Source organism: Brachyistius frenatus, unplaced genomic scaffold (genome assembly GCF_029030835.1).
Source record: "Brachyistius frenatus isolate BFR_SWC_R1_liver_20210118 unplaced genomic scaffold, ASM2903083v1 Contig_8, whole genome shotgun sequence".
NCBI classification, from domain to species: Eukaryota; Metazoa; Chordata; class Actinopteri; family Embiotocidae; genus Brachyistius; species Brachyistius frenatus.
In genome coordinates, this window is record NW_027210607.1 from 4,327,125 (window position 1) to 4,339,478 (window position 12,354).

The 12,354-nt window shown below is 42.3% G+C and overlaps 1 protein-coding gene across 1 annotated transcript; it reads right to left on the bottom strand.

The window, feature by feature from the left end:
• Positions 1–802: 802 nt before the first annotated feature.
• On the bottom strand, positions 803–11,177 carry fam83ha (family with sequence similarity 83 member Ha). The gene is made up of 5 exons (XM_069689998.1): positions 10,840–11,177; positions 7,929–8,380; positions 7,677–7,841; positions 6,220–6,344; positions 803–6,106 (listed from the first exon to the last, which is right to left on the bottom strand). The coding sequence occupies exons 2-5, from the start codon at positions 8,370–8,372 to the stop codon at positions 1,993–1,995; spliced, it is 4,848 nt and encodes a 1,615-aa protein (XP_069546099.1). The 5' UTR covers positions 8,373–8,380; positions 10,840–11,177; the 3' UTR covers positions 803–1,992.
• Between the last annotated feature and the right edge of the window lie 1,177 nt (positions 11,178–12,354).

Genomic DNA, 12,354 nt, shown 5'->3' on the forward strand with positions numbered 1-12,354 from the left:
CTGAACTTAGTTACAGGGTAGACTACAATTCATTATTATTATGGCAGGGCCGTCTTCAGCAGCTCATATATAACTCTGTTTAGCTAATTATTGCAACTTGTGATACTTTTTTCATATCGGAAAACAAAAGTGTTAGTTAGTGTAAGCACTCTTATTTCTACATCCTAACAAGAAACAGTCACAACAAAAATGTGAAATTTTGCCTGAGGTTGGCACCTGTGTATCCAGTCCCATAGATTTTGTCCTTTGATGAACACAGGTGTTCACAGATTTGTGTAGCAGTAATGTATTTACAACCTGAAGGTGGCGCTAGATGAAAGGCCAACACAGTGAAATGCTGCCCCTGATGTAATCAAGACACAGATTCTTATAGAAACTCCAGTATGTCCTAATCAGCCATGATAAATGACCAAATCTGTGAAATGGAAAAACTATTATGTAAAGTGGAAGTGGGTCACATTTGCAGTTTCATAATTTTTTTTCATTAAGCTGAAGAAGAGAAAAACATGAAGTCACATTAGGATACTGACTTCCAATCAGGTCGCAAGTCCAAGTGTTTAAATGTGTTTTTGTAGATCACAATTTACATAATAAAATATTAAATGCTGCTTTCAAACGATCCACTTTGTGTCAGGTGTAAATAATAATATCAGAGTGACACACGACACCTGACACAAAGTGGATCGTTTGAAAGCAGATCGTTTAAACTCTATTTTTTTCATTTAATTAACTGCACTAGTTTCGCTGCTCTCATTAACTTTCTTCTGCAACAGATGAACAGAAGCCAAAAGAGACCCAACAACATATTTAACAAGTTTTATTTACAAGTGACCAAGTGCTGCTGGCATCATAAATCTATTAAAACAGTCATTTCCAGAGCTCAACTCTAAAGTGTTTTGTAAATTCTTTGCAGTTTCAGAGTCAGTTGTTTCAATGTACAGATACGGTTTTATTTAAAAACTAAAAGTTATTCAGGTGAATATTTAAAAGATTTGTGTAAATAAAAAATATATTAAAAAAATTTCAGGTAGTTTTAGCTTTACACAGCCAGAAATTACACTTAAAAAAATGTCACACATTCTGTTTGTTTCATAATTCATTTACATAAGAATGCTTTGATTGATCTGGGTAATTTGATGAACTGACCCTTTACGGCAACCAGCTGCAGCTCGGTAAATAGACATTTAACCTCAATGTTCAATAGTAAAAACAAACAATAATGGCACACTGTATGATTTACACACAAACAATAGGTGCATCATGTTTAAGATGCTGTTGTTTAAATCTCAGGTTTGTTCATTTTCAGTTTAAGATTACAAAAAAATACTTTATTTACACCAGCGTGGATGTGAATTCACAGATCGTTGTTTCACAAACATTATCATTATTTTGTGCTTAACATGATTGTGAAATACATACAAACTGTCGTGTGCTACAGTTTAACAGCTCTACCTATTTTAGATTAAATTTTAACATCATGTGTCTTAAACCCAGCTGACGTTGCTGTAAAAAAAAAAAAACACCAAAGGAAAGGACAGGCCTGTTCACGTCCAGCCTGCTGCACACATTGCACTTTACCCATGCAGTCACTGAAAACATGTTCCATCACACCAGCTAGTCTTGGTCCGTGTACTTTTCACTCAGTAGTGACTTGGTGATTTAACCAGTCAGAAGCACTTTTCTTTAACATGGTACATGTAAGCTTTGCCTTACTTTGTATTACTGGTAGCTTTAGCATTACAAGTCCAGTGGCTCTGATACAGATCCACTGACTCTTCTGTGCATAATAAGCCGTGTTTGCAGAGAACATAAATCCGAAAATCAATTCTGAATCACAAATTTTGTAAGAAAATGTGAATATTTCGGCTTTTTATTCGATTGAACTCATTCTACAGAGTATCCACTGTTTAGTCTCTCAGCTTTCTTTGGATCTCATTTAAGATGCCATCTGACTACAGAGGCAACTAAAAGTGTACTTTAACTGTTACATATTCACACATCAAATCGGCTGTAAACTTTCCTGTCCTTCCTCATGCTCTGAATCCTCGTCAGCAGCTTATCGCGCTCCTCCGTCGACTTAGGCTGTCCTCTGTTAAACATCCTGATCCCTCCGTCTTTCTCTCTTTTGGCATTTTTGTCGGCTTCGTCCTCTTTCTCGTCGTCAGTGACGGGAGACTCTTTGGTGGCCTCGTTCCTGTTTTGGCTGTTGGCAGAAATCTGCTCGAGAAGCAGCTTTGTGTCGTCTCTGAGGTTGCTGCTCGAGAGCACGTTGGCTGTTGATGAGTGGTAGCGTGACTGGCTGGATTTTGGCTGCTTGGAGGTGATCTCCGCTGTTTCGGATCCGTTACTTTGCCTTAATTGGTTATTTATTTTTTCACTGCTGACCGATTCCTGGGTACTATTTTTGTGGATCTCATTTGTGTCCTCGGTATCGTCAGAGTTTTTCTCGCCTGTGTCCGGTAACTCAGGCTCCGTTTGACTATTTTCAGCAGGCGTAGACGGCTCTGAGATGTGGCATTCAGAAGTGACAGATTCGGTTGTTCTGCCCGGCAGATCAACCTCTGCTGGGACTTCTGAAGTCGGCTCAGTTGGGCTGGAGGGAGATTTAGTTGATAGATTCTCACTGGAAAGGGAATTTGGATCTGAGAAACCGAGCGATGCAGACATGTTGGTTTCTGCTTGTTTAGCCTCAGGTGACAAAACTGATTCAACTGACTCAGACGGAGAAGCACATAATATTGTGTCAGCAGGAGTGTGTGCATCCAATCCTTTCAAGTTAAGATCGGAGGGTAGAGTTGCTTGTACCGGTGCGTCTTCAAGAGGTACCGAAGTTTCTGACGGAGAAGCACTGGGAATAAAGTCTGTATTGACAGGTGAACTTGTTCCTGATGGCGAATGCTCAGGTGGAGCATCTACCTGAGTGGATATCTGAGTAGCAGTCTCCTTTAAATCACATTTGGAAGCAGAGCTTTCAAGACCGGATAGACAATGTGAACCTGATTCAGGTGCAGAGGGGCTGAGATTAGGAGATGTGTTATCAGCTTTGATATCCTGCGATGACGCAGGAACCTCAGCAACATTCTTTGGAAGGGAGCAGATTTCTGATTTCAAAACACCTTTTTCTGGTGCAGAAACATCTTCTTGTGGCTCTTTTGTTAAAAGTGTAGCGGCAGAAAGTTCTTCAAAACTGGTCTTTGTGGTGGTTTGTGATGAGGATGTCTTTGGTTGTGAACCAGCAGCACAGGTTTCAGGAGAAATGTCAGATTCTACACGTACAGAGTCGACTGCTGAAGCGGTCTCAGATGACGTGATTTGGGAACCAGGATCTAGGAGGTTTTGGTCACTCGGGTTCACAGACTTTTGTAAAGTTTCCTCGGCTGATTGGGAGGATTCTTGCGGTGAGGAGCCGATAGATTTCTTTGCTTCTATCGTATCGATGTTTGGGGATAATATGCTGGACAAACTGGGTGAGGTTGAATCTTCTGGGGTGATATTAGAAGATGTGGTCGCTCCTGGAGTGGGAGGAGGTGCAGAACTTGAAGATAAGGAAATACGACGAGTGTGATCAGAGGAAGAGTCTTGCACGGCCGGGTTGGAAGCGTTCATTTCTGATCCCGTGTCTTGTTCAGGTGGCAGTGAAGGAGAGGAGACGCTGCTTTCTGACTGAACTGATTTAGAGTTTTGGGTGTTGGACTCCAGCACAGAAGATGATGGCGGCTCCACCGAACAGGGAGTGACAGACTTCGACTCGTTGGAGGTCAAATCAAGGCTTTTACTTTTATCACCACCTTGTGCAAGAGAGGAAACATTAGCAGGAGTAGCGTTTGTTGGTGCAGGTGGATGACTGGAGTTGCTCTCTTTTAGAGCAGGACTTGACAGATTTGGTTCTGTTGATTTGTTCTGGGGTGTGTCTGCAGAAACAGGAAGAATTAATGCTGACTGGCTCTTCTGCTCTGAATCAGCTGAAACTTTGGTTTCCTCTTCTTTACAGCTTTGGGATGTATTGGAATCATTTTTGACAACACTGTCCTGTTTGTCAGTCTTTCCAGACAAACTAAGTGACTCACATGCTTGTGTGAGGACTGTTGTCTTCTTTTCGGCAGCAGCTTGTTTTTCTGATAAACCCTCAGATTTGACAGCCGTGTTTTCTGAGGTTTCTTTTGGTTCCGTCTCCCTTTTAACAGCGGCATTGTTTTTCAGATCAGCTGTTGGTTTCGTCTGAGCCATCTCTTTGCTATTTTCAGCTTCAGCAGCTTTAGTGGCTTTACGGTTTGCTGCCAACTGTTTGAAAAACATGAGCCTGTTATCAGGATCACTCATATCTACATATGCTGGGTCGGTGAGTAAAGGTTTAGGAGGTTGTACCGGTTGATCTGTTTTGCCCGACTCAGCTTCAAAAGGCTTTGATGGAGGCATTGATGGTGAAACGGTAGCTTGCGCTACATCTGTCAGTTTTAATGACTCCTGCGCTTCTGGGTTTTCTGAAAGATCCTTAGAAATATCCTCCTTTGATGAATCGTCATCAACTGCTTTGGATGTTTCTGTGGACGACTTATCAAAAGTGGCAGACTTAATGTAACGACCCCATTCAAACGGTTCTCTTACAGCAGACTTCTTTTGTGCCCAAACATGAGAAACAAATGGTAGTTTTGTCTGTTCAGCTTCATTTTTGTCACTTTCCTCATCTTGTGGATCTGCTGTAGTAGTTTTGGTGTCCTGAGGAGCATGTTGATGCTGCTGGTCCAGAGAGCTGAATATCAGAGAGGATCTTAACCTGGAGCTTCGTGGGACTGCAGCATTGTACTTCCTACGGAAAGAGTCCTCCCTTCGAAGCCCGGCAGGTTTTGGCTCCTTTTGTTCTGCCTCTTCTGTTTTCTCCCCTTCAGTTGTGGACGATGATTCAGATGGTATTTTGGTTTCTGCTGCCACGGCAGCAGGTTCATCCAGCACTTTCTTTGGCTGCTCTCGCACAGCTATTTTGGCATAACTTGGCATCTGACTTGGCCTGGGTATTGCGGGAACCTTAAACTCTCTGACGTTAGGTATTTTAGGACCTGATAAATCTACGCCTGGTGCCGTTTGCTGTATGGGGTTCGAGGCCTCCTCAAAAGGATCTGGTCCCTCGGGTGGTCCCAACGGCAAGCCTTCATCTCCTGGATTATCATACGCGCTGAGGTATGAGTTAATCCTCCAGTTTCTCAGCCCCCGTTTCACTATCGGATCTTTGCGGTCAGCGCTTTGCTCTGGGAAAAACTGCTTCTGATCAGCTGTGTTTGAGGGGGTGGGCGAGGTCTGACAGACATAGGGCTGGCCTAAACTCAGCCTTCTCAGGTGTGATGAACTAAATGGTAAATCTGCAGCAGGTGGTAATTTCTCTGAGCTCTGGTCAAAGTCTACATTTCTGGTAGATGATAAGTAGTTAAGAACAGGGTCAAAGTTATCAGGTGGGTGCATCTCTAGTGGTACAGCAGGTTCAGAGTATTCATCCGCTACATAATAGCCTTGGTTCCAGAACTTGTCATAGACACTGTAATCTGTCTCTGGTCCTGATTCTGAATAAGGCTGCTGCCCCCTGGGAAAAGGCCTCCCTTGGGACTCAGAGTCTGGCATCCCCTGTTGCTGCAGGAATTGGTAAGGGTGTCTACCATGACCACCTTCAGCATAAGAGTGACGTTGAAAGGCAGGATTTTCCAACGCAGGAATCCTGGCAGGGCCCTGATCAAACGGTGGATCCAAGCGTGATTGCTGGGAAGGCAACCTACTGTAGATCTCTGGAGGGCCGCGCAGAGATTCCTGCCTTTTCAGATGCGTCATCCTCCAGTCCCCCTCCATTCGGTCATCATAGGACTGTCTCGGCCATTCGTCTGGATGACCGGTGTCCAGTGACAGAAACATTTTGGTGTCTCTGTACAGTGACGTCCTGTCGCTGGGGTATTGCCTCTTCTGTAAGAGGCTTAAATCGTCCATTGGAGCCGGCACGTTTTCAATCAGCAGCGGTTGGGACTGAGCAAACAGGATCCGAAACTCTTCATCAAAGGTGGACACGAGCTGTCCGAGGAACAGGTGTGCCATGCAGCGGTGGAGCTTCTCAAAAGACCACATGAAGCTGGACAAAGACACGACAGTGTGTGAGAATTAATACAAAAAAATGTATCTTTCAAATCTACTCGTAGGAGGTATAGAAGTATGACTTTATGTGGCAGATGTAAATGGCCCCACCTGTAGTTTCCACTCAGCACAGCCCTGCAGTCAGTCAACAAGAAGCGATCCATCATCTGACCTTTGAAGGATTTCCCCGAGCGGCACTTGTACGTGATGCCAGACACCGTTCTCACGCGTAAAAACTGCAACAAACACATTAAATCCCCCCAAAATCAATATCAAGCAGACGAAGCACATGTGGAAATGTTTTTCATTGCAACTCAAGCTAGGTGGCAGCATTGCATTAGCACTGCCACTTTTGAGTTCATAGAAAATGGCTGCATGCACATGTTACCTGCAGTCCAAGTGATTTCTAGCAATGCAAATAGACTTCCATCTATATTTACTGTAAATATCAGGTACATGAAATATCGATTAAATTCCAACGTGATGTAAATTTGCATGATTTGTCCAGATGGTTATATTTCAATCCAAGCAAGAACACAATAACTGCTGTTAAAGAAAAGGTTTCCTTTATTTGTATGTTGGGAGTCGCTTCTACCAACAGCTGGAGTGTGACTATTTTTCTTGGACATCATCCCTCATTAAAGAGCTTTTCAACCTGTCTGGCACTGAGTCACATCAAAGGTCAAACCAGAACATCAAGGCACACCAGCTTAAAGTTGGTTATCCATTAAGAATGAAAGAACCCTTATTGAACTTCAGCAGACTGTCAAATATATAAAACAGGCAATCGTACAATTAATTTATGACAAAAAATGTACAATACTTTGTGGGTCATGGTAGCTGTAAAAGAAATCTCTCCATTTCGTTAACTCAAACTGTAAAGGCGACTCCCCTATGAACCGCTGCGCTCCCAACATGTAACCGACAACAAATATTGCCTTCGCTGACAAGAAAAAGGCTTTTTTTAAAAAAAAAAAAAATCGAACTGAGATTGGGACTCGAGGTCACTTGGATAGAAAATTATAGAATTTTTGGAAAATGCAGTAAGTGACTACCTACAAACATTTTTGATTAAGAAATCAGTGTCATTTGTGTATTCAAATATGCTATTTCATCCGCCTGTATAAAAACTCATTGGATTCCTCGGCACTCTTCACTTTTTCTCACGCTTGGTTGAGAACCAGTGCATTATGGAACAAAGACAATGATGGATGAAGCTGAGGATAGTCTACATTTTTTGATATTGTCATCAAATTCCATGAAATAAAAAAGCCAGCAGTGTGCTCGTCTCTCAGTACTTTACAACAGTCTGTGGGTCACAGTGCCAAAGCCATTCATTCCAACTGAAAACAAAACAACAAATGTACACTTAAATACTTTCAAATTCTCATTTGCTGGGGACTATTTTGAGCCATGGATTGAAAAATATGCATATTCTATGTCGATAAAAGGGCAGACGCATAATATACTGGGAAGGGAATTTAAAGGTGGAAGCAGCCTTTTTTTGTTTCTTTCATGAGCATAAAACCGGGCAGCGCATGTACCAAAATGTAAAGTAATGAACTCACTTGAATGCTCTGCAGATTTACTCTGCAGCTGGACACCATGTTGATGAAGTGATGCACGTTTTGTTCGTCTAGAATAATGTAGACGGCCACATTCCTCGAGGCAGCATTGAGAATATCTGCAAACATGTCAACATCCGTGAACATGTCCATCACTATGGCGATAACCTGAGGGGATGAGAGCACACAAACAAAACTGTCAGGAGCACGACAATTAGAAGAAACAGAAAGGTCTGACAGAAGTGTGAGGTCTACCTGCTGAGCGTTTTTGACGAGCCGCCGGGCCTGCTCCTTGATACTCGGCATGTCCGGCTCCGGAGGGTTGACCAGGGTGGTGACCTCCGTGGGCCCGATGAAGTGATGCAGCTGAGGCCAGCCGAGGTCCAAACCTGGGACGTCCAGGTCGGAGTGAACCGGCCAGTAAGTGTCAGAGGAGCCATCTCCCCCGGTCTCCACAAAACGTTGCTCAGGGTGGCTGCTGTGGTGAGGAACCTGAACGCAGCTCTGAATGTGCTGGATTTCAGACGAGGACAGAAAGTCCACGACATCTGCTTTTTGGAGGAACTGATAGTATCCCTCCAAGTCCTCCTCGACCAGTGTGTCAATAGCCAAGCGGTACTCTTCCCGATAGTGAGGCGGGAGGTAGTTGGGGTCCAGGGGGTTATCCCCTGCAGAGGAACACTGAGAGCGACGTGCCATGCTGCTATCTACGGAGAGGACGAGGGGAAAAGGAGACAGAGGACACATTTTTATTTTCATTTTCACTTTTGTTAAACAGTCGCCGAACATACGCACAATAACACAACAAGAATATGAGCCAGATAGTCCTGAATGATAACTCATTCAGAGTTGGAATGACTAATCAAAAATGTGATCATTAGTAAATTGTAGTAACAAGTTTGTAAGTCAAAATGACCCCAAAAAAATCATTCTGTTTCCAGCTCATTAAATGTACAAATTATTTTAAAAAAATTGTTGTCTTGCATGATAAAAATGTATTCTTTTTAGGTTTTTGGCAGTTTGTCCACCTTGAGCTCTGGGAAGTTGTGATTGCGAGTTTTTCAATATTTTCTGAAACTAACAAATTAATTAATCATAGAGTAAACAATCATTTGCTGCAGCCCCAAATTCACATTCACTATTGTTTTGTCTTTCAGATGAAGTATAGTACGATTGATTTCGTCATGTTGTGTCTTCACTAAATTCTGAAACATAATCATCCCAAGCTGATAAGAGCAATAAAGGAGTTACTGTAGTTTGTTCAGAAAAATTGTGGGGAGTAGTGTGTGGATCGATACTCAAATATACTTTAGATCCCAGCTTCTCTCCTCTGGGATTGATTCTAATATTAAACTGTTAATATGTAAACTCAGTAACTTGGGGTAAACGTGTACTTTATAATGAACAGGAGACACAGTACACAGCAAATAAACCACCGCGATCTATTGTGAATAAAACCCAGGTGGTAGAAACTACTTCTCCCTCCACAAACTCCGAGTGTATGAGTGCGTGAGTCGCTGGAGTCGGTCTGAAGAGGAGAAAAATGAGCTGCCAGGGATAAACAGACTTCTGTCACCGAGTCCTCTCTCAGTGGAGGAACATAACCAAGTGTAGCGTCCTGAAGACGTTTAACACTGACTAACCACATCATTTATATATTGTTATTAAAACTACGAAGGCTGTTTAATTTAAACTGATAGATAGAAAAAGTGTTAAAAGGTAAGCAGTGAAACAATAAATGCCACAATATAGAGCTGTATGAGGACGAGGGCTGCAACCTGCAACACAGATCTTTGTCCTTCAGATCGCTTCATATCAGTTCAATCAAATATTTCTCAGTTATTAAAACCCTTTGATACTTAAATGTCTGTTGTATTGCCAATACTACAGACATTACATACTAAATGTAGACCTGTTCAGTGTACATGTTTGTTATGACATTTATTTACTTCATGATGTATTTCTGATTGTTGTATAACACGACATTCTTTATAAAACCCAGAGCCTGTTACCGCTTCTCCTCTTCTACAGTTGCCAGTGTAAACATGTCTAAAGCTGAAGAAGATTTATGATTCAGTGCAGCTCCAACAATCATCTGTATATTTGTATTGTTTGTAGATGATTATCTGAAAGAATCTCATAAGATACCTGCAAATGACATACGTAGAGGTTACTTTTGATCTCTTCTGAACACATTAAGCTTTTGTACACAATAAATATTGTTATCCGGGGATACCAGCCTGGGTTTTACATGGTATCGGATGGAAATGCAAATACGTAGTATGACACATCACTTGAGGGACGTTCATTGTCTTGAAAAACACTGACTAGAGCAGAGATGCAACAATTAGTGGCTTCATTGATTTGTGGATCAACAGAAAGTTAATCGCCAGCTACTTAGATGATCGATTACTCAATTTGAGTCATTTTTCTAATAAATAAAATGAAAGAAGTTTCTGATTTCAGCTTCTTATGCAAATATCGTCTGGTTCTTTGAGTCTTCCGTGATAATAACCGGTATAGGTTATATTTTGGTTGTGGACTGTTGGTTGGGACAAAACAAGACATCTCAGGTTGCAGCTTGGGCTATTTTTTTTTAACCCTACACAACGGCCAAACCGATCTATCAATGTCAATATCAGACATACAACAATATGGCCATACAGCCAGCCCTACAGCTCGCGTCACAACAGATGTTTTCGTGGCTCACTCTGCTCACAGATGAAGCATTTATCACGGGAACCGTTGTGATAAAACGACACTAGATGAAGCGGATGAATGAGGGGGAGATTGAACGTAACCACAGGAGAGATGGTTCAGGGTGCGGCTCCCCCCCTCTGGCCAAACATCCTGGTCTCCATTTGCAAGTTCATGTAAAGACACATTTGTGAGAATGGAAACTTCTCACTAAAAACTAAAAAAAAAAACTACCGACGAGACATAATAATGGATTTAAAATGACGCAGTTAAGCTTGTTGTGGTTGCCAGTTTGAGTATAAACCCGGAATAGCTCTACAAACTTTTTTGTTGTTGTCCTCTTGAGATCAACGGGTATCAGAAAACTTTCCAGAGTAGCAGAAGTCAGAGCCATATGTTAGGCTCACGATCTCTAACTCCACCGTCCAAAGCACACAAACACACAGGCCCTTTTTTTTGGAGAACTTACCCTGCTGATTTTCACTCGTCAAGCTCTCCGTCGGTGAAACTTCACGCCCGTCATGTCGCGTGTCTCGTCGTGGTTTTTTTTGGTGGTTTTTTTGTTTGTTTGTCGCTGCCTCGTCTCACTTCCCTGTCCAGGTGGGTCCTGTCGAAAGTTGTCTTATGTCGCCTTTCCCCCCGGCACCCAGCTGAACCAGTTTATTTTCATGCTTGAGGCATGTTGGCGAGAATGTCTGAGAGACGGTCTCACTGCGCACAGACTGAAAAAGCGCAGTCGACAAACTCTCGCCCCGCCTCGACTGCAGCTCCGCAGTCAGTTCACTCCTGCTCCTCACTGCTCCTCACAGCTCCTCACTGCTCCTCACAGCTCCTCACAGCTCCTCACTGCTCCTCACAGCTCCTCACTGCTCCTCACAGCTCCTCACAGCATCTGACCTCCGCTCCTCTCTTATCTAACTCCTCACTAACTACTGCTGATTACTGCCTCATTATCGAAGCATCCGGCGATGCTTGGCTGCTCCTTGAAACACCTACTCATCAATGTGTTGCATAATACATGATCACTCATTTCATTCTTTTTTAATTTTCACGTTTGAATGTGTCATTGTTTTAAATTACAGAAGAGAAGAGCTATGATTTTTAAAAAAGAAGCTACATCACAGGCTTTATTAATACGTAATTACTTTACTACTGCTTTTTAGATCAATGATTTGCTACTAATAAGAAAGACTTGCCAGAGAGGGTTTGCCAGGTTATAAAAAGCCATTGACAAAGCCATTACTGGATTGCTGATAGGCTATAGCAGTATATTGGACTCCAGGCCTTGACAGCACCCAAAGGCTTCAGATTAAAGATGCCATTATGTCATCGTTTGACAATTTTTCTGCTAAACAATAATTGCTGCAGCCATAGTTGTATGTAAAAATGGATATAGTTTCTGGTTCTGAAAGCCAATGCAAAAGTGCCTCAAAGTGCAATACCACCGAGTGCCACCAGGGGGTTGGCTCCAAAAAGCCTCCAGCTCCAATAGGCTCCCATTGAAATTCTCTCATGAATTATGTAGTCAATACATTTTTTTCCACCTTATTTAGGTGTTGCTAAAGTCACTCCGTTTTATTCATTTTTCTAATGGTCAGTCTGAAAATAATCCCATCATTGATTAGAAAATAAGATTGAAAAAACAGTTTTTGGGGGCATGTCTGTTTGATTGACAGGCCTGTGGTGGAGTCAGATTTCCACTATCATGGGCAGGCGTGGTGTCCTGGTGGTCACGTCTCCTTCAAAATCGCTCCGAACCAGCAAGATGGCGACGACCGATATCCCAACTCGAGGCTTCATAACAGCTGTTCACAAACCAATGGTTGATGTACAGGGGCCCCAATTTAAAAATAAGTTTATTATTTCAGTTAATATTTTGCGTATATGGTGCATATTCCTAGATTAATGTTTCCTTAGTCAAACTACCTCAAAGTAATTAATCATTTCTGCATATGCAAAAAACTTAAATGTTCAGTTGGCGCCC